At 48.1% G+C, this 22,880-nt stretch overlaps 1 protein-coding gene and 1 non-coding gene across 3 annotated transcripts in view; one reads left to right on the top strand and one right to left on the bottom strand.

The window, feature by feature from the left end:
• Window positions 1-22,880, bottom strand: part of OLFM2 (olfactomedin 2) — a 54,550-nt gene that overhangs the window by 17,790 nt on the left and 13,880 nt on the right. The window contains exons 2-3 of one of the 2 annotated variants that reach the window (XM_068980730.1): window positions 16,642-16,653; window positions 3,366-3,393 (exon numbers count right to left, since the gene is read on the bottom strand). The exons of the other annotated variant lie outside the window; for it this stretch is intronic. Of the exons in view, the coding sequence (XP_068836831.1) occupies window positions 3,366-3,393; window positions 16,642-16,653 (40 nt within the window). The remainder of the gene's footprint in view (window positions 1-3,365; window positions 3,394-16,641; window positions 16,654-22,880) is intronic. 2 annotated transcript variants of the gene reach the window in all.
• Window positions 12,583-12,717, top strand: LOC138086704 (small nucleolar RNA SNORA70). Its single transcript, XR_011145412.1, has one exon. It is a non-coding gene; the product is annotated as a small nucleolar RNA SNORA70 (small nucleolar RNA).

Raw genomic sequence — 22,880 nt, forward strand, 5'->3', positions numbered from 1 at the left:
GCTCTCCGTCTAAGGTGTGCAGACGGCTCTCCATCTGAGGTGTGCGGACGGCTGACTCTTCGTCTGAGGTGCGCGGGCTCCTCGTTGTGGCGGCTTCTCTTCTTGGAGAGCACGGGCTCTAGGGCATGCAGCCTTCAGTGGTTGTGGCTCCCAGGATCTAGAGCGCAGGCTCAGTCGTTGTGGCACGCAGACTTACTTGCTCCAAGGCATGTAGGATCTTCCCAGATCAGGGATCGAACCTGCATCTCCCATACTGGCAGGCGGATTCTTTACCACTGAGCCCCCAGGGAAGCCCCTGATTCATTTACTCTTTCATATCCTTCCAATGCAGATTACCCATCTTGCCCTGAGAGGCTATTCAGGCTGGCACACACAACCTCTTCCCCTCTGAAGCCACCCAAGCCATGGCAGAAGACCGCCCCCAGTGCCCCCTGGGCCGCAGTCTACACACATATTCCTGGATCCTAGGCTCTGCCATTACAGTGCCAATGGGGGCCAATAATGAATGGAACAGACTTTCTTGGGAGAGATGAGAAGAGACACAGGTCTCTGACTTTGACTGACTGCCCTCCTTGGGGTCCAGGGAAGGTGTGGAGAGGGCTTGCCTTATGCAAAATTTTACAAACACAGTCCATTCTCTTGGAGTGTGGCCCAGACTATTGGAATCACCTCAAATCCCCATGGGTAGCCCCAAGAGTAGGGTTTATGGGCAGAGCTCTGCATCCAGGCTACCATACAAGGGCCACTCCAGTCCTCATACCAGCTTGCTTCGATGAGGACAAGTTCTTCTCTGTCTCCAGCCCTCATGAATACCCCATTTGAGAAGACCCCTCTGGGAGGAAACAGACTTTCACTTGAGTCTCCTGAGTCTTACCATCTTCCTTTCAGATCCCCAGCGCCTCCTGAGCTCTTTATCACCCCAGGGCCTTTGAACATGCTGCTTACCCCAAAGTCATTCTGCTGTGAGGGTTTGCCCCAGGGCAGATGGAATGGAGACAGAAAATAGGCAGCTTCTGGTGTTTTACACAAGTCACAGCCTTCCCTGGTGGCCCAGTGGTTGAGATTCTGAGCTTCCACTAGAGCGGGCACAGGTTTGATCCCTGGTCTGGGAACCAAGATCCTGCATGCTGCTCGGCAAAGCCAAAAAACTAAAAAATAAAGACAGAGTCCACAGGACTCTGACCACCTCCCGTGGAAACGCCAAGTTAGGTAGTTGGGATGAGGAAGAGAGGGGGTTTGGCTGGAGATACATATTTGCATGTTCTTGGCAGAGATGGGATGGAAAGAGACATCCCTGGTGGTCTAGAGGTTAAGACTCCAAGCTTCCAATGCAGGGGATGCAGGTTCAATCCCTAGTCAGGGAACTAAGATCCTGTATGCCAAGCAGCCAAAAAATAAACAAATAAAACTAAACCAATTGCTTGAATTAAGACCCCTGATAGCCCTAAAAGAGTTCTGTTTCTCTTACCAGCCTCTAAGATACCTTAGCTGCTCACTAAATACCTGTGCATGAACAGGCAGCTATAGAGTTCATCAGTACAGGCTGCTTCAGCCCCAATTCTGATCCACTCCTTCCTGTGTGACCTTGGGCAAGTAGCTTAACCCCTCTGTGCCTTTCTTCATCCCTCTGCTTCCTCATCTAAAAGTTGGGATCATAATGGCCAGGCTTCTCAAAATTCTTGTCAAAATGATGAATTGGTACATGTCAAGCGTTAGTCACAGTGTGTGGTACATTGTGAATGTCCAGTCAGTGGGAGTTTTTATATCAGTTCATGGAAAAGACTCTGATGCTGGGAAAGGCTGAGGGCAGGAGGAGAAGGGGGCGACAGAGGATGAGATGGTTGGATGGCATCACTGACCCAATGGACATGAGTTCGAGCAAGCTCCGGGAGTGATCGACAGAGAAGCCTGGTGTGCTGCAGTCCATGCTGGGGTTGAAAAGAGTTGCACACGACTGAGCGACTGAAAAACAACAAATGAAAACAGCACTGTTCTAGAACTGTCTTATGTCCCCTGCTGACTGTTTAACTTTTTATATATTATTTTATTCAGGCTTCTCAGGTGGCACAAGTGGTTAAAGAACCCACCTGCCAGTGCAGGAGATGTGAGAGATATGGGTTCGAAGCCTGGGTTGGGAAGATCCCCTGGAGGAGGGAATGGCAACCCACTCCAGTATTCTTGCCTGGAGAATTCCTTGGACAGAGTAGCCTGGCAGGGGGGTTCATGGGGTTGCAGAGTCGGACACAACTGAAGCGATTTAGCACACACTCACGCTGTGAGGTATGTGGGCTCTTAGTTCCATGACCAGAGATCAAACCCTTGCCCTCTGCATTGGAAGAGTGGAGTCTTAACCACTGGATCACCGGGGAAGTCCTTCCTGCTGACTTTTTAAAAATAAACCTTTTATATTGGAAGGATTTTAGATTTACAAAAAAGTTGTAAAGAGAGGGCTTACATACACCCCTCACCCAATTTCCCTTGTTGCTAACCTATAACATATTCATGGGACACTTGTCACAACTAAGAAACCAGTTCAGGTGCATCACTCATTAAACTCCAGACTTTACTCAGATTTCTTCAGTTTTTCCAGGGGTACCCTGGTGGCTCAGACAACAAAGATGCAGGAGACCCAGGTTTGATCCCTGGGTCAGGAAGATCCCCTGGAGAAGGAAGTGGCAACCCACTCCAGTATTCTTACCTGGAGAGTCCCATGGACAGAGGAGCCTGGCGAGCTACAGTCCATGGGGTCACAAAGAGTGGGACACGACTGAGCACACACACACCAGTTTTTCCACTCATGTCCCTTTTCTGGTCCAGACTCCCATCCAGGATCCCACATTGCATTTAGTTATAGCCCTCCCGTAATCTCTGGTCTGTCATAATTTCTCCATCTTTCCTCGATTTTCATGACCTTGGCAGTTTTGACGACCACTGATCAGAGATCCCGTAGCAGGTCCCACTGGCTTTGAAGGGGCAGGAACCAGGTTCTAATTTCTCCCTGAGGCTTCCCTGGCTCCCAGCCTGATGCCTAGCACGCAGTAGCTGCTGCACAGACACTGCCTGAATGAATGAACACATGAATGACAGTCATTTATTTCTTTATCCTCCGCACTCTATGTTCCACAGGCATTCCTGCCAGAGGCTAGATCTAGAAAAGTTCACAGAGAAATAAAAGCTCTTCTCCTTTCAGAAAGGTTCGTTTTTGATCCTTTCTTTGTAGACATCAAGGATTCATTTCTTTAATATTTAGGGGCTTTTGTACCAAAGGGAAGTGACTACGTCTGCATCAGATGTCTCATTTTTAAAGGCAAGTGACAGAGATCTTTCTAGCAAGATGGGGGTTTCTTCCTTGCCAGTGCTATCACTTGATTTCTCTATTTCTCCCTCCCCAGCCTTCAGGCAGGGGCGGAGTGGAGGGGTGAGGGAACTATGGAATTATCCACATTTTGATGTCCTCTCTGTCATAGCCCAGGGAAGCTTAATTAGAAGAACCTTGCAAAGTTTACCGAGGCTGAAGTTTACCTTTTTGAAGCCATGCAAAAAGTGGCATGGCTGGTGATGGAGATGAATTGTTATTGTTGTTGTTTAGTCGCTAAATTGTATCTAACTCTATTTTGGCCCCATGGACTGCAACCCGCCAGCCTCCTCTGTCCATGGGATTTCCCAGGCAAGAATTCTGGACTGGGTTGTCATTTCCTTCTCCAGGGGATCTTCCTAACCCAGGGATTGAACCTGTCTCCTGCATTGGCAGGTAGATTCTTTACCACCGAGCCACCTGGGAAACCCAGAAATGAATTAGAAGTTTTATTTCCCATCCCTCTGAATGGCCCAATATTTACCACGGGGACCAAGAGACCTGCCTTTGGGTATACACAGCATGCCCCTTTTTAGTTAGTCAGAAATGGGAATGCCCTTTAGCCAGGCAGGCATTGGGAGTCTGGCTGTTTTTTTATTCCTCAGCTCTGGGAGGCCAAGATGAAGCCAGGGAATGGAAGAAAAATGTACACGTCGAGGTCATCTTGCTCCCCCCAACCAACCCCGCAACCATGGTCCCTGCAGATGAAAGACACTGAGCCAGGTTTAATCTCTTGCCCGAAGTTTGTCAGAAGTAAAAATGAGCCTGGGTGAGCTTTTCTGACACTTCTCCTGACTTACAGGAATTCAATTTCTGGCCTGGGCATAAATTTGCTGCCAACAGCCCCTGCTGTGGGGGATGGGCCCATTGGCTGAGGTTGGATTCCTGAAATCAGTGCGGCGGTGCGTGGAAAAGGTCGTCATGGGGGAAATTGATCTTCCGTGGCTGGCTCAGGAATTTCACGCTAGGAGCCAGGGACGCCCTGGCACAAAATGAAGGCATTCGCTATGAGGCTCCTGGGCAAGGGATGAAGGGAGGGAGGCCTTGAAGGCTGGACAGTGCAGTCAGGAGGTGACGATCTGCTGGCTAATAACTCACAGGGACAGCCAAGCATCAGCACTGTCTGAAACTGACTTTCAGAGGCTCCATGGGCGCCTCTGGGGGTGGCAAGTTACTTTGGGGTCCAAAGCTTTGATCATTTGGTTACACCCTGGATACATATTCCAGGGTTTCAAAGATGGGCATTCAATTCCCCAGGCCAAGGTGAGGCAACAGAGCATGGTCATTTAGGGTGCCAACTCTGCGGCCAGGTTGCCTGAGCTCCACTCTCAGCTCTGCTATGTGACTTTGGGCAAATGACTTAACCACTCTGGGCCTCCATTTCCCCACTTGTACTACAGAACTAAGAATAGTACTGATGTGGGACTTTCTTGGTGGTCCAGGGATTAAGAATCTACCTGCTAATGCAGCGGACACAGGTTCAATCCCTGGTCCAGGAAGGTTTCACATGCCAAGGCGCAATTACTGCCCTGCGCTCCACAACAAGAGAAGTCACCATAATGAGAATCCTGAGCACCGCAACTAGAGAAAGCCATCAGGCACAAAGATTCAGCACAGCCACAAACAAGACAAATATATGAATCTGTTTGCCGTGAGGGAGGAGGGGGAGAACTGTTCAGCCCATGACCACGTGTGAGCAGGGAAAAGGTCTGGTCAGGAAGATCGTTGAGGGTGGATCAGCCAGAGTGAGACAGAGAGGCAGAAAAAATCCACCAGCAAGATTCAGCTGAGCACATCAGGAGGCTGGCTCAGCCCCTGCTTTGGAGCTTTCCAGAGCTTTCAAAGAAATAGATCTCAGAGAAAACAGCCCCAGCCACGAGGCACATCCTCCGCTCAGAAAGGGGAAGAGGCAGTGCTGGCCACCAGGGTCACTGGAGCCCTTTGTTAGCAAGAACGGGCCACTTGAAGGGAAATCGATCCTGGCTAAGCACGAAGCAGCTGCTCCCAGCCAAAGCTGCTATAGAGAGGCCCTTTGCACCCTCTCCTCCGGGGCTGGGACAGGAGCCAGCAGGAGCCCGGGGATTGTTCTGCCAGGTGGCGGGTCTCAGAAGGGCCTTCAATCAGCATGCATTGTGGCCGCTGGCTCCTACATCCGTCCAAAGTGAAGTTTCAGCATCACCTGCACTCACCAGAGATCCGGCCTCATATGGAATGGTTAACATTATCATCAGCCTTGCCAAGTGCCATCCATGTGCATGCATGCATGCTAAGTCGCTTCAGTTGTGTCCACCTCTTTTTGACCCTATGGACTGTAGCCTGCCAGGCTCCTCTGGTCATGAGAGTCTCCAGGCAAGAATACTGGAGTGGGTGGCCATTTCCTTCCCCATAGCATCTTCCCAACCCAAAATTGAACCCGAGTCTCTTGCATCTCCTCCATTGGCAGGCAGATTCTTTACCACTAGAGTCACCTGGGAGGCATTATGCATGCACATCTATGCCTGAGGAAATTCCCAGAGTCACCTCTTAGCCACGTGACCTTCAGCAAGCAACGTGAACCTCACTGTGCCTCAGTTTCCCATCTTTAAAACAGGGCCAACAGCAGCACCCACTTCTTAGGATTGTAGTGGAGGTGAGTGGCACACAGAGCTTCAAACCATGAGTGATTAGAACTGTGGAAGGAGACTTCCCTGGTGGTCCAGTGGTTAAGAATCTGCATTGCAATCCAGGGGACATGGGTTTGATCCCTGATCTCAGAACTAAGAGCAATTGAGCCCATGCAATTACTGAGTGCACGCATCACAACTAGAGAGTCCATGTGCTACAATGCAAGATCCTGCAACCCAGTGCAGCCAAATTAATTAATTTTAAAAAGACGGGGGCCTTCCCAGGTGGTGAAGTGGTAAAGAATCCACCTGTCAATGTAGGAGACGCAAGAGACTTGGGTTCGATCCCTTGGTGGGGAAGATCCCCTGAAGTAGGAAATAGCAACCCACTCCAGTATTCTTTCCTGGAAAATTCCCTGGATAGAGAAGCCTGGTGGGCTACAGTCCTTGGCATTGCAAAGAGTCAGACACAACTAAGCATACACATACAAATCCCTTGCCATAAATTAAAGATAATCCTAAAAGTAATCACAGCAAAAACAAAACAATATTAAAAGAAAAAACAGAACTATGGAAGGTCACCCCCTGATAGGGTTGTCCCCTTTCATCTCACAACAGTTGTGGGATGTAGGGGGTGTCCTAAGTCAAAGGTCAGGGAAGAAAGTAGCAGAACCTGACATGCCATCAGTCTGTTGGGAGACAGTAGCCACGCTAGACAGGTCCATGGAGAAAATTTAATATGGGGAATGTGGTGCCAAGGACCCAGAAGGCCTGGATGAGGGAAGTGGGAAAGGAAAAGTAATCAGAAGAATAGCGATTGTAATAAGCTGCACGATTAGCAGGGCAAAGGGGGTTGCTAGAGCTGGACCCAAGGAGGGGACACAAGATCACTGCCTGCAGCTAAGAAACAGGGACAGAAATCCCCTGATTTCTCTTTTCCTCCCACCTACAACTCCTACCACGGCTTCCCATTGGCCAAACCTAACAGGAAGCCACTGAGCAAGGGAACCTGGGAAATGTAGTTTTCAGGGGTCAATTTCCCTCAGATACCAAGAGCAAGGTAAGGGTACTTAACTCAGGGCCCAGGCTGCCTCTCTCTAAATTCTGCTCTGGTCAACTGTCCCATTTTATGCCTCACAATATAATAAGTCTTTGAAGGACCAGTGATTCTTCTTTAAGGGAAGGCTTCCTTGAGGAGGTGACTTTTTAAATTTTTTTATTTTTCTTGTTGAATTTTCCTTTTATTTTATTGGCCGCACCATGCAGCATGTGGGCTCTTAATTCCCCAACCAGGGATCAAATCCACGTCCTTGGCAATGAAAGTACGGTGTCTTAACCACTGGGCCACTGGGAAATTCCCCAAGGAGGTGACTTTTAAACTTAGGTAAATGTTTTTTCTTCAAACTTTAAATTTTTTATTTTGTATTGGGGTATAACTGGTTAACAATGTTGTGGTAGTTTCAGGTGAACAGTGAAGGGACTCAGCATATATATACATGTATCCATTCTTCCCTAAACTTCCCATCCAGGCTGGCACATAACACTGAGCAGAGTTCCATGTACTATACAATTAGGTCCTTGTTGGTTATCCATTTTGAATATAGCAGTGGTACATAACCTTCCCAGACTCCCTGACTAGCCAATTCCCCCAGCAACCGTACGTTCATTTTTTTAAGTCTGTGAGTCTCTTTCTGTTTTGTAAGTAAGTTCATTTGTACCATTTCTTTTCAGATTCCACATATAAGAGATGTCACGATATTTCTCCTTTGTCTGAGTTACTTCATTTAGTATGACACCCTCTAGGTCCATCCGTGTTGCTGCAAATGCCATTATTTTATTTTTTTAATGGCTGAGTAATATTCTCTCTATATATATATATATATATACACACATACACACAGACACACCCCCCACACCTTCTTTATCCATTCCGTCCATGGACATTTAGGTTGCTTCTATGTCTTGGCTCTTGTAAACAGCTAATGCAGTGAACGCTGGGATGCATGTATCCTTTCAGATCGTGTTTTTCTCTGGAATATGTGCAGGAATGGGATTGCAGGGTCACTGGTAGCTCTATTTTCAGTTTTATAAGGAACCTCCATACTGTTCTCCATAGTGGCTGTACCAATTTACATTCCCACCAACAGGGAAGGAGGGTTCCCCTCTCTCCACACCCTCTCCAGCATTTGTTCTTTATGGATTTTTTTTGATGATAGCCATTCTGGCTGGTGCGAGGTGATATCTCATTGTAGTTTTGATTTGCGTTTCTCGAATAACCAGCAACGTTGAACATATTGCCATGTGCCGGCTGGCCATCTGCATGTTCTCTTTGGAGAAATGTCTATTCAGATCCTCTGCCCATTTTTTGAGTGGGCTGTTTGTTTTGATGCTGTTAAGCATCATAAGCTGTTTGTAAATTTTGGAGACTAGTCCCTTATCAGCCACGTTAAACCTAGGTGACTCTTAACTATGAAGGAGACTTTCTCAGTCCCCAACTCTGCCTGGCATTTGTCACAGAAGATATCAAACTATATTTGTTGGCTGGTGTAGTGTATGACCCACTAGGGAAGAAGTGTACAAATACAAGGACCTTATGTCTTGGTCACTACCTTGTTCCCAGTGCCTAGAATAGCACTTGGCACATAGTAGGTACTCAATAACCCTCATAGCTCCGTTAATAAAGAATCTGCCTGCAATGCAGGAGACCCTGGTTTGATTTCTGGGTTGGGAAGATCCCCTAGAGAAGGGATAGGCTACCCACTCCAGTATTCTCGGTGGCAATCAGCTGGTAAAGAACCCACCTGCAATGCGGGAGACCTGGGTTCCATCCCTGGCTTGGGAAGATCCCCTGGAGACGGAAACGGGCTACCCACTCCAGTATTCTGGCCTGGAGAATTCCTTTTTTTTCTTATTTCATTATTTTATATTGAAATATAAATATATATACTTACAATATTACACTCATTTCAAATATACAACATAATGATTAGATGTTTTTATATGTTGTGAAATGACCATCATGATAAACCTGGTTACCATCTGTGCCCATGCAAAGTTATTATAATATTATTGACTATAATGTATTTTACGTTCCCATGAAGGAGAATTCCATTGACTGTATAGTCTATGGGGTCGCAAAGAGTCAGACACGACTGAGCAACTTTCACTTCACAGGTGCTCAATAAACGTTTGTACAATAATTTTTAAGACCTTGAAGTGGCACTGCTTGCTCTGTAAATTAAGTAGAAGAGCTGGAATTACAAACCAAATCCTATGGCGCTCTAGAGAGCCTGGTGCCTCTACTCTGCCATCTACCCGCTACCCCAAGACTGTCCAAACTCTCTGCATCCTTCAGGGTTCAGAGTAAACACGGTGGTTGTTTAGACTCTGTCATGTCTGACTTTTTCAGCCCCATGGACTGTAGCCTGCCAGGCTCCTCTGTTCATGGGATTCCCCAGGCAAGAATGCTGGAGTGGTTCCTGTTTCCTTCTCCAGGGGATCTTCCTGACTCAGGGATCGACCCACATCCCCTGCATTGGCAGGCAGATTCTTTACCACCTGGGAAGGCCATCTCTGAAACATTACCGCCCCCCAAAAGCCTCCCCACCTCTGCAGACAGGTCAAGGTCCCCTCTGTGTGTGTCTCCGAAGTCCCCAACCCTCCCTTCTTACAAGGTTCTTATATCTCATAGTTTTTCTTGCCCGGGTGAGTGTCTGCATGCCCTTTCACGCTGTGAGCTCTAAAAGGGCAGAACTAGGTGCTCTTTCCCGCTGTGGCCCCTATTCCAGCACATGCTGGACAGATAGACAGGCATCATCAGGACATGAACAAATGAATGCCTCCTACCTACTCTGAGTCCTCCAGGTGACCTCCTCTCTCACCCTCCATACACTGTTCTATTCTCTCAGGGATTTCCTCCCTTCTTCCCATCCCTTCTCAAGTGAAGGCAGGGGTTTCAGGTTTCAAAGGGGTCATGGGGTCTAAGGGCTTCCCAGGTGGTGCTAGTGGTAAAGAACCCACCTGCCAATGCAGGAGATGCCAAAGACACGAGTTCTATCCCTGGGTCAGGAAGATCCCCTGGAGAAGGAAATGGCAACCCACTCCAGTATTCTTGTCTGGATAATCCTATGGACAGAGGAGCCTGGCGGGCTACAGTCCTTGGGATTGCAAAGAGTCAGACATGACTGAAGCAACTTAGCACACAGCACACACACATGGGGTCTAAGGTGGGCTTCCCTGTGGCTCAGATAGTAAAGAATCTGCCTGCAGTGCAAGAAACCTGGGTTCGATCCCACGGTCAGGAAGATCCCCTGGAGAAGAGGATGGCAATCCACTCCAGTATTCCTGTCTGGAGACTGAGTGACTAACACACATGGGGTCTAAGGCAGTTGAATGTGTCTCAGAAGCACAAAGATCCCAGACCATGAAGACCTGAGTTCAGATCCTGGCTCCTCCAGTTTCTAGCTATGTGACCTTGGCAAGTGATTCGACTTCTCTGTGCAACCGTTTCCGCATCTGCCAAACGGGCACAATGGCAGTGCCTTCCTCTAGGACCATGGGAGAATGAGGTGAACTATTCAGAACTGCTTCCGGGCTGTATCTCTTCCTCACAGCTCCCTTCTGCAATTCCTAGGCAAGTCTGGGAAGCGGAGGGCTGAGCCTCTGGCAGTTTATAAATCCAGAAAGGATCTCAGCTGTGTCAGGGGAGCCCCAGTGCCAAGTTGGCCTGATTTTCATCCCAAAAGAGCTGAGAACGGGTTCTGGTGTCAGACATCTGCGCTGTGATTGGCATAAATGCCTGGTGTTCCCGTGACCCTCTTTGTTAGAGCCTAGGGGTGTAGATGTTCTTGGGGCTCTGCCCAGATCTCCTTATAACGGGGCACACCCACCCCACAAATGCTGAGAGTGGAAGCTCAGAGCTAGCACTGCTGACCTTCTCTGGAGACCTGCCCTTGGCTTTCGGGAGCTACCACATGCCTGAGATGCCTCAGAGGCTTCCTCCACCCCTAGGTGCAGCCAATGGTTAATTGATGCCAAAGCCCACCCCTCGGCAATGTAATTTACATTCCAGAGCTTCCCCCATCCTTGTGGATCAGGCCAGTGTACCTGAGTCCCCTTTCCTGGTCCCACTTCTCTTTACCCCTCCCCCTACTCACAATTAGTCATGTGCTCCAAATCCCCATCTTGGGTTCTGCTTCTCACAAACCCAACCTAAGATGGGGAGAAACAATGAGCATTCAACAGGAGAGGGCATTTATGCGAGTGTCCCTTCAAAGCTCATCTTCACACCCAGGCACCAGGTTCTGTCATTTCCACCTACACAGGCCATCCATCAGCTAATCCCGAGAACAGCTCTCGCTTCAAAATGTATCCCCAATTCTGCCCAGTCCACCCAGCCTACAATGTGCAGTCCTTATCACTTTCTAAGGCTTGCTCTGCTGCATTTTATTGCATAAAATGTACTGCCCCTTGACCCTACATTAAAATTTATCTTGTTTCTTGTCTGTCTCCCCTGTGATGCTGTCAGCGTTCCAAGGGCAGCATCCAAAAGATGCTTATTGCTTTGTGTGTTGCTGTATCTGCAAGCCAGAACAGGGCCTGGCACCCAGTAGGTGCTCAATAAGCATTTCTGGAATTAAAGAATGAATCCTTTAAACGCATTCATTTAGAAACAACTTTAAATGTCTCTCTCTTGCATGTGTGTGTGCTAAGTCGCTTCAGTCATGTCTGACTCTGCGCAACCCTATGGACTGTAGCCCTCCAGGCTCCTCTGTCCATGGGATGCTCCAGGCAAGAATACTGCAGTGGGTTCTCATGCCCTCCTCCAGGGGATCTTCCCAACCCAGGGATCGAACCCACATCTCTGGCATCTCCTACATCGGCAGGCAGGTTCTTTATCACTGGCGCCACCTGGGAAACCCATCTTTTTCTTTTATCTCTCTACACTCAGAATCTATGCGCCTTTTGCTCTCTGGATGGACATCTTAGCGCAGTCACCTCTGCCCTTGTCCCCTGGATCCCACTCTCGCCACCCACAGTGTGTTCCCCGCTGCAGCAGCTAGAGGCCACCTACAGGCATAAGTCAGATCATATTCTCCCTCTGACCAGAAGCCTCTATGACTCCCACCCTCACTTGTAAATAGCAAAGTTCTCCCACAGCCCACAAGGCCTTGCATAATCTGCCCCTGTCACCCCTCTGCCCTCATCTCCTCTATGCTCCCCTTCACTCACTGTTTCAGCCTCACAGGCCTCCCACTGTTCCTACGACACCCCAGGCACACTTCTTCTACATCAAGTTTTGCACCCACTAGTCCCCCTGCCTGGAAAATGTCCTTCCATTTCCTTCATTTAACGTCATTTTTTCAAGAGGCCTCCTTGACAGCCCCCCCACCTCGCCCCTGTCAAAACAACGAATGTTTCAGCACCACCCATTTCCTTCTTTGCTTTATCAGCTTCCAACACACTACATCATTTATGCATTAATTTTGTGTGTTATCTTTCTTCTTTTCTGGAATGTCAGGCAGCGGTCTTCACCTGGTTTTGTCCACTGCTGTATCACCAGTGCCTAGAATAGTACCTTGCATACCACAAGTATTCATTGGTTACTTTAAAAAATGTGCATATTTGCAGCCAATTAATCCAACTGTTCTCTTTTCCCCATGGGGGCCTAGTGTTCAATGGCTGCAAACAGCAGCCCCCTTGGTAGAGTAGGCAGCCTGTTGTCTGTACAGATTGCCCTAAGGGACCTTGGAGAGAGTCCTCTCCAGTGGACATTCATGAATGGAATGCTAGTCCCAGTCTAGCCTCCAGACAGGTGTGTGAAGTGCCCTTGAAAGCCCCAGGGCACAGTGGCCAGGGTCCACACTGGGCAGGTCAAAATGTCCATCCGAGCTGAGCTGCAGAACAAGGAGTGTTTGCTTGAGGCCCTCCGCAGGGCCAAGTTCAAGTTCCCTGGCCGCCAGAAGATCCACATCTCCAAGAAGTGAGGATTTACTAAGTTTAACATGGATGAACTTGGAAACATGGTGGCAGAAAAGCGGCTCATTCCAGATGGCTGCGGGGTCAAATCCACCCTTAATCACGGGCCCCCTGGACAAACGGTGGGCCCTGTGCTCACGAGAGCCTGGGTGCTGTCCCCACCTTACTCATGCGTGTGTGCTAAGTCGCTTCAGTCATGTCCAACTCTTTGCGACCCTATGCCTGTCGGGTTCCTCTGTCCATGGGATTCTCCAGGCAAGAATACTGGAGGAGGTTGCCATGCCCTCCTCCAGGGGATCTTCCTAGCCCAGGGATTGAACCCTCATCTCTTGCGTCTCCTACATTGTAGGCAGATTCTTTACCGCTGAGCCACTGGGGAAGCCCCACTGGTAGCATTAATGCCTTCTTTTTCCACCCACTGCCGGAGGCAGGTCAGGGAGAGGGGACTAAGCAGGGTCAGCCTCATCTCAGGCTGGAACCCAGGTCTCCTGCATTGCAGGTGGATTCTTTACCACTGAGCCACCTACTCATGCCCACCGATAAATCATACTTTCCTATCCAAAAAAAAAAAAAAATTGCATAACAGGACTTCTCTGGAGGTCCAGTGGTTAAGACTCTGTGATTCCAATGGAGGGAGCACGGGTTTGATCCCTGCTCAGGGAACTAAGATCCCACATGCCACATGGGACGGCCAAAAAAAAAAATTTTGCTCAACACCCTGTGAGGCAGGGACTCTCAGCATCCCCCCAGAGAGATGAGGACACTGAGACACGCCAAGGGATGTGCCATGCTTGGTGGGTCCAAGAGTGGTCCACAGGCATCTCTTTGGGTGTGAGTGTGACTGTATGGGATTCTGAGTTTTGCCTGCTGGTCTGAGCCCAAATGCCTGGATCTGTCTGGACGCCAACACCAGAGGAGGCTGCCTGGACATGTTCGGGCAAATTTTGCATGTGAGTGTCTGTGTGTGGAAGGGAGGCGGCAGACCAGCTCCCAGACAGGTGGGAATGTGTGTGTGCTCAGCTGTGTGGGAAAGCGTGTGTGTGACAGCGCACAGGACGACGGGGATTCATGCATCCACAGCCAAGCTCTGTGTGTGTGCGTGTGTGTGAGTGTGTGTGTGTGAAGAGGGGAGGGAAAGCTCTGGGAGGCTTGGATGGGGCTGGAGCTGAAGTCAAAGGAATGTGGTGGGTGAGGGAAGAGCCCCGCCAGTCACAGGCCTGTTATTTATAGACGGATCCTGGTTCATAAATTCCAAATGTTTTTTTTTTTTTTTTATCTCCCTCACTGCCAGGCCCTTATAAATATTCATGAGTTTCCTGCCTCAGAATATTCAGAGGAGGAGTGGGGTGGGCCGTGAGAGGGGAAAGAGAGGGTCCTGGTGGCAACGAGAGGACCCACAGGTGGAGAGGACTGGGCTCTCTCTGGAATTGCCTTCTCCCCTCAGGGCTCCTCTTCCAATGCAGCTGCTGAGATGAGGAAGGTTCTCGGCCAATACAGAGATCTCTCAATGCCTATTACTATTCTTCCCCAGTGTCTGTGGAAAAATACCGCCCACTTCGGGGGCAGAGAAGGCACGTGTGCTGTTTTCTCAGCTCTGACGATAGTTCCGGCTTGGAAACTTGTTACCCTGGGACCCCCCCGGCTCTGAAGGGGGTGGGACACCCCTCAGACATACGATGAGACAAAGGAGCTCTAGAGGCAAACCCCTCCTGTCCCATCCCATGGAGGGGATTGGGTCCCAAAGACTAGTCTGTAAGGGAAGAAATAAAGTGTGTGTGTGTGTGTGTGTGAGAGTGTGAGAGAGAGAGTGTGTGTGTGTCTGTGTGTGTACCTGCATCTGTGAGTATCTCTTCAAATGTGAAACAGACTGCGGCAGCTGGTAGAAGTGTTCACAAATTTTCCAGTTCTCTCTTGGGCTCAGGATAAGACTCTACTTCCCCAGTATGGCCCTGGGACTTCCTTTAGCCGTGTGGGTGGAAGTGACCTCCGGGGAAGAGCTCTAACAGCCAGTGCGTGATCTGCCACATTCTTGCCTCAGTAACTGTGGAAGAGCGTGTGGATGAGAAGCCTCCAGCAGTTGGCCACATGAAGCAGAGACCCCTGCCAACCGGCAAGTAGCATGCGCAACTGCTCATTTGGTTGTGCTAAACCACTGAGATTTGGGGACTGTGTGTTAGGCAGTACAGCCTTGCCTGCGCTGACTGGCACAGAGCCTGAGTGTGTGAGATGGATGAGCGGCACATCTGTGTCCATGTGGCCAAGAACACACGTGAGTGTGTAGCCAAGTCCAGGCCTAAGTGTGCAAGCATCAGCAAGTGTATGGAACTATACACATGAGTGTACAAAACAGGGACTAAGAGTGTGCAAGGCTCTGTAGGTGGGTAAAAAAAACGTGAACATGAATGGCCAGGCACTACACTGCACTGCACAACTCCAGGGGGCACTGTTCTCTGAGAACACATCCCCTAGAGTCGGGGCATTGCTGTAAACATGAAAGTATCATAGGGTGGGAGGCTGTGTCTGAATGCGCTGCCTTGGCTGGCTGGCAGTGTGTTTGTGCTTCATTCTGTGCCCGTGTGTGTGTGTGCAAGGATTTATACACGGCTGCTGTATCAATGTGCATATATGTGTGAAGCGTGTTGCTGTGGGTTTGAGGAACATGTATGGGTTTGAATGCTGTGTGTCTGTGTGCTGCTGTGTGAACTGACCCCCTGTGTGATGAGTCTGTGTGAAGTGAAAGCACCCCTCTAGTCTCCATCAGAGCGGTCACAGCCAACACAGAGGGAGGCACGGCCACCTTGGGCATTCCCAAGCTGTCAGCTCTGCTGAACATGTTTCTGGGCTCAAGGGCCTGAGCTGGCTTCAACTTACGCCCTAGGATGACCTGGCACTGGAAAATAAAATTCACGTCCCCTCATTAGTCCTGGGACATGCTATGTCATTTACAGTGGACATTAATCAGCAGTACTCAACTGTTTGAGCAAAGTGGTCCTCAACTTCCCCAAGAGAAGCACGTTTTCTTTTTCTATCCTCATAACCTCTTCTCTGGTCTCAGGATATGGGGTCAGCACTGGTCCATCTCAGGGAAGTGAAAGAAGTTAAAGTGTTAAGTTGCTCAGTCGTGTCTGACTCTTTACAACCCCATGGACTGTAGCCTGCTAGGCTCTGCTGTCCATGGAATTCTCCAGGCAAGAGTAGTGGAGTGGGTTGCCATTTCCTTCTCCAGGGGATCTTCCTGACCCAAGGATCAAGCCGGGTCTCCTACATTACAGGAAGATTCTTTACCATCTGAGCCACCAGGGAAGCCCTTGTTCCATCTCAGGACTTAGGTTCAACTCTGGTCCATCTGAGGACCTGGATTTGACCTTGCCTACTATCTCAACTGTAGCCTCAATTCATCCAGGACTTGGGTTCATTCCTGGGCTCCTAGGTCTCCTAGGACCAGGTTTATCTTTGGTCTATCCCTAGACTGAAGTTCAGTCTTTGCTGATCCAGGGCTTGGGCTTGACCCTAGACTGTCTCAGAGTCAACCGTGGAGTATCTTAAGACCTCATGGATATATCTCTGCAGGGCTTGAAGTACTCTCCAGTCTCAGAACCTGAGTTAAGTCTGTTTTGACTCAGAACCCAGCTTTCCCCAGATCTATCTCAGGATCTGAGCCCCCCTTACCCAAGCTCAACTTTCAGCAATCGGTGGTAAACCCACAGCTGACATTTCCTCTTTCTGAGCATCTCCTTACTCATGGATCACTTCCCCCAACAAGTGCTTAGACTTCTTGAATGAATGTCCACTTCAAATGATTGGTGTGTCCCATGATTAATGAGGGTAGGGGGATTTTATCTCTCCAATGCCATTATCTAAAATTCACCAGCATGGATTTTATGGGTCTTTCAAGGATTATTGCAAGGCTTTCTTGATAAGCTATTACAAGCAGCATTAATCTTCAAGAGTTGGGGAGTTTACGAGAATCCATCATGAGTCTTAACTCATAAACACTGGAGTTGGACACCCCCTCCCCTTCTGATCTCTCTCTAGGCTCAGAGGCCCAATCTGAGGCCAGGAGCTCAGTAGCAGACTTTGAAGAGGGCCTTCTTCATGGGTGTGTACAAGGGGAATGAATGCCTGCACACTGTCATGGGGCAACTTGAGCTAAACTGGGAGGCTCAAACTATTCTCCATTTTCCTCCAATGTTCCCTGATCTTCCAGGGAAAATAATAGCCATAAAGTGGACCCTCTCTTCTCCCCGGACATATTTCACAAACATCTGCTCCATTCTGGCCCCGCCCTCCTGTTACAATAGAGAAGTTGCCCTTCATTTCAAAGACCATGCAGCTCTTCTTGCTTTGGTCCTCTTCTGCCTTCTTATGTTGCTGTTGCTCAGTCGCTAAGTTGTGTCTGACTCTTTGCAGCCCCATGGACTGCAGCATGCCAGGCTTCCCTGTCCTCCACTATCTCCCAGAGTTTCCTCAAACTCATGTCCATTGAATCGGTGAACCAGCTCATCCTCTGTCGTCCCCTTCTCCTCCTGCCCTCAATCTTTCCCAGCAGCAGGGTCTTTTCCAATGAGTCAGCTTTTTGCATCAGATGGCCAAAGTATTGGAGCTTCAGCTTTAGCATCAGTCCTTCCAATGAACTTTCAGGGTTGATTTCCCTTAGGATTGACTAGTTTGATCTCTTTGCTGTCCAAGGGACTCTCAAGAGTCTTCTGCCTTCTTATACGATCTCTTTTATCTGTATTTATCTATTTATCTTATTCAATTTAAACTTTTTATTTTGTATTGGAGTATAGCTGATTAACAATATTGTGATGGTCTCAGGTGAACAGCGAAGGGACGCAGCCATACATATACATGCATCCATTCTCCCCAAGCCCCCCTCCCATCCAGGCTGCCACAAAACACTGAGCAGAGTTCCCTGTGCTCTACAGTAGGTCCCTGTTGGTTATCCATTTTAAATATAGCAGTGTGTACATGTCGATCCCTAACTCCCTAACTATCTCTTCCTCCCATTCTTCCCCCCCGGCAACCATAAGTTCGTTCTCTAAGTCTGTGGATCCGTTTCTGTTTTGTAAGTAAAGAACTTTCTCATTGGTTTTTAAATAAACTCAAGTCTCTCCTATGAAAAAACAAAACGCCTTACTTGACTCCTCCTTCCATCTGTCTTCAGCTCCCCTCCTCCGCTTTTCAGTTGCCTACACTAACTGCCTCCGTTTCCTCACTTCCTGAACTAGCACCTCCACTGCTCCTGTCTAGTTTCTGACCCCATCATACCACCGACACAGATTTTGCCAAGTCCACCCACGGCTTCCATGTTTCTAAACACAATGGCCATTTTTCAGCCTGCCGTCTCTCTTGACCTCTCATCAGGGTTCAACTCTGTTGACTTTTCTCTCTTTCTTGATATATTTCCTTCCCTGGCTGCCTTCACACATGTTTGCATGGTGCATCTCCTTTGCAGACTCATCTTCCTCCACCTGGTCATTAAATGGTACTCAAGATCAGGATAAGTCAACCTGAGCATGACAGATATTGTGGCCAGATAACAATTCTGTGCATTGTAGGATGTTCAGCAGTATGTCTGGCTTCTACCCACTAGACACCAGTCGTATCCCCTTTCAGCTGTGACAACATGTCCCCAGACAATGCCAAATATCTCCCTGGGTGCAGAATCACCTCCAAGTTGAGAACTAGTGCTCCAGACTCAGTCTTAGGCTCTCTCGTTCCCTCAATCTTTCTCTGAGGGTGTTTACTCTTACCCAATCTCCTGTCATCACTTGCATGCATGTACATCCTCAGAACTCCAAATACGTATATATATCTGACTCCTTGATGCCCTCACCCTCACCCAAGACCCTTGGACATCTCAAAAGCATCTCAGTCCCAAAAATGCTCAAAATGAAATGCAATCTTCTCTCCTGAACCTAGTTCAGATCCAGATTCCTGTGTTAACTTCTCCATCCCCTTCTCTACCCCCAGGCAGTGGTTCAGATGCCCAGGCGTTATCCCCACCCCCATTTCTACTCTCTCACTTGGTCTACTTGACTTTAACTCCTAGATGCTTTTACAGCTCATGCAGGGTTCTCCACGCTGTATCATCACTCAATGGTCCAAGCCACCCTCACAATTCAGAAAGTCTGTCTGATCTGTCTTGATCCACCCTTTCTCTTACCAGTGCACTCCACACATGGGAGCCTCAGGAACCTTTTTTTATATATATATTCCTTACTCCATTATGGTTTATTACAGAATACTGAATATAGTTTTCCTGCCCTATACAGCAGGACTTTGTTTTTTATCCCTTCTGTATAAAATAGCTTGCATCTGCTAATCCCAAACTCCCAGTCCATCCTTTTCCGTGCCCCTCCCCTTTGGCAACCACAAGTCTCTTCTCTGTATCTGTGAGTCTGTTTTTGTTTTGAAGAGAAATTCATTTGTGTCATATTTTTAGATTCCACATATAAGTGATGTCAGATGGTATTTGTCTTTCTCTTTATGACTGACTTCACTTACTATGATAATCTCTAGGTCCATCCACATGGCTGCAAATGGCATTATTTCATTCCTTTTTATGGCTGAATAATATTCCATTGCGTATATGGACCACATCTTCTTTAAGCATTCATCTGTCAGTTAATATTGAGGTTGTTTCCATGTCTTGGCTACTGTATATAGTGCTGCGATGAACACAGAGGTGCATGTATCTTTTTGCATTATAGTTTTGTCTGGATATATGCCCAGGAGTGAGGTTGCTGGATCATATGGTAACTCTATTTTTAGTTTTTTGAGGAACCTCCATACTGTTTTCCACAGTGGCTGCACCAACTGACATTCTCACCAACAGTGTAGGAGGGGAGGGAACTTTTATAATGCATACTGATGATATCATTTTTCCAACCAAAACCTCAGTGGCAGATTTCTTTTATTCTTAGGATACAGATAAAACCCCTTAACACAGCCACGAGGCCCTGCCGGCCTGACCTGTATTTACTTCTCTGCTTTCATGCTACGTTGTCTCTCCCTTCCAAGGCCATCTTTGGTCTGCCATATAGTCTGCCTCATCCCAGAGCCTTTGCATAAGCAGTTCTCTCTGCCTAGAATATCCTTTGCTCTCTGCTTCAGATCTCAGCTCTTACTTCCTCTGACTTTCCAAATTAGATCAAATCCCCTTATTAGATGCTCTTTTGACACCAAGAATCTTTCTTCAAGCTGTTATCACAGCTGCCATTTATATTTATTTGTGAAATTTGGTCATCATCTGCCTTTCTGTTTTGAAGGAGGCTCCATGCACTGCTTGGCTCACCATCTTATCCCCCAAGAAGGGCACATAGTTGGCCCTCAATGGTTATTTGTCGAATAAATTAACGATTGGATAAACGGCCACACTGCTTTCAGGATCAAGTTAGAGTGATGTGCTCTGGCATTTGAGAATCTCCATGACCTCGAGGACTGAGCTCTCAGTCCTGGTAAAGGTCAGAACAGAGACCAAAAGGCACAAGACACAAAGTGGAGAATAATAATTTGTAGAAGTGGGAAGTCAGAGGCAGGGATGACCAAGAAAAAACAGGCCCTCCAAGGAGCATGGGGGGTAAATCTTGGGGAATGAAATGCCCTTCACAGAACTTAGAAGGGAAATTCAGGCCATTGTATCTACCTGATTATTAATGGGCAGGGTGACCCAGCTGGTATTTGGTCTGCTCTATTCACCACCCTCCACACCCCAACCTTTAGAAATGGTTCCTAGGTCTTTGGTTCTCTCCAAACATCACCCCATTTCTCTGTTCCTCACTTTCTCCTCCCCGACGTCAGTTGGATCCATCAGCAAGTCCTGATGGCTCTCCCCTAAGAAACGTGCCAATCTGCCCACTGTTCACTTTTCCAGATGCTTCTTTCCAGCCCAGCCACCTCTGGCTTTTGCTTGGCCCATTGCAGTCACCTCCTCCCTGATCTCCCTGCTTCCACGCTCGCTCACTGGTATCCTTTCCCCATCACAGAAGTTAGAGGGATCTTTAAGCAATGTGAATCAGATCATGGCTCCCCTCTCCACTGCAACTTATCCAGCAATTTCTCATTGCATTTAGAATAGAAAACTCACTTTGGCCCATGAGGCCCTGCATTAAATGTCCCTTACCAACCTGTAAGACCTTAGTCCTCTCCTCCTCTTGAGTAACCCAGCCCTCTTTCCAGAAGGCATGAAACTCATTCCCATGTCAGAACATTTGCCCTGTGGTTCCCCCTCCTAGAATGCTCTTCTCCCAGAATGCTCTTCCCTCTCCCAGAATGCTCCTCTCCCAGTTCCTTCCCTCTCCCAGAATGCTCCTCTCCCAGTTCCTTCCCTCTCCCAGAATGCTCCTCTCCCAGTTCTCTCCTCTCAGAATGCTCTTCTCCCAGTTCTTCCCCTTTCTCAGAACACTCTTTTGCCAGAATGCTCTTCCTTTTCCAAGAATGGTCTTCCCTTTCTCAGCACTTTCCATGGCTGGCTCCTTCTCATCTATCAGGTCTCTGTTGACATGTCACCTCTTCAAACTTCTAAGATGAATGAATTCTGAGGATCTAATGTACAGCATGGTGATAATAGTTACCAACACTGTATTATATACTTGAAAGTCGCTAAGAGAGAAATCTTAAATGTTCTCACCTCACACACACACAAAAATGGTAATAATGTGAGGTGATAGAGGTGTTAACTAACTCTGGTGAATATCATTTTGTAATACACATGTGTATCAAATCATCTTCTTGTACACCTTAAAGTTACACAATGTTATATGTCCATTATATCTCAATAAAGCTGGCAAAGAGTCACCTCCCCAGAGAGCTCTATACTGGTGTCTTGACAAAATGAAGTTCTCTGGTCACTTCCACTTGTTAGTTTCATTACAGTACATATCTCTCCAAAACGAACTTGTTTATATATCTGCTTAGATGGTTGTTGCATCTCCATGTAATATACACATCACAAGACTGAGGTAGACCCATCATATTCACAGTTGCATCTCAGCCCCTACAACAGTGCCTGAGACTCTAGGCATTCAATCAGAGTTTGTAAAGTGAATGCATTCATGGGTGAATGAGTGATGATGTCCAGCACTGCCTCCCTTCCCAGTGACCCTTCCAAGAGAAAACTCCTACTTGTAAATCCCAACTGAGTGGAAGACCTCCAAACCACATGTTCCCAGGCACCCAGGGTGTCTGACAAATTGGACAACAAGTGGATTCCTGATACAAGTTGAAAGGGACAAATTCTCTAGTCCAGGGAGATGGAATTGGAACATGGAGGTCACGGCGATTAAAAAGTATGGGGGCCAGTGAGGCCCTGGAGCTGGAGATGCATGGCGGATCGGGGCTGCAGAAACCAGAGCCACGACAGGCTGGAGTGAGGAGTGCAGAAATGAAGACTCCTCAGAGTAGAGGGTGGACAGAGAAGAGGGTTTCCTCCTGAATCCATAGGAGCCCCACCTCCGCCACATCCTTCACCCTAGTTTACATCTGCACAGTGCTGTTACCGGCTGATAATCTCTCATTTATTACCAGTCTCTTTTCTTACGTATAATTTTATTTATTTACTTAGTTTTATTTTTGGTTGTGCTGCGCATGCTTTTCTCTAATTACAGCAAGTGGGGGACTACTTTCTAATTGTGGTGCTCAGGCTTCTCACTGTGGTGGTTTCTTTTGTTGCCAAGCACAGACTCTAGGGCACGCAGGCTTCATTAGTCGTGGCTCCCGGGCTCTAGAGCACAGGCTCAACAGTTGTGATGCATGGACTTAGTGGCTAAATGGCATGTGGGATCTTCCCGGACCAGGGATCAAACCCATGTCCCCTGCCTGCATTGGCAGGCAGATTCTTTACCACTGAGTCACCACGGAAGCCCTGTTACTGGTCTCTTTCCACTAAAATATCAGCTCCATGAGAGCAAACACCCTGTTTTTCTTGTCCACCTGGCGCC

The sequence above is a fragment of the Capricornis sumatraensis genome, chromosome 9 (assembly GCF_032405125.1).
Source record: "Capricornis sumatraensis isolate serow.1 chromosome 9, serow.2, whole genome shotgun sequence".
Taxonomy (NCBI): domain Eukaryota; kingdom Metazoa; phylum Chordata; class Mammalia; order Artiodactyla; family Bovidae; genus Capricornis; species Capricornis sumatraensis.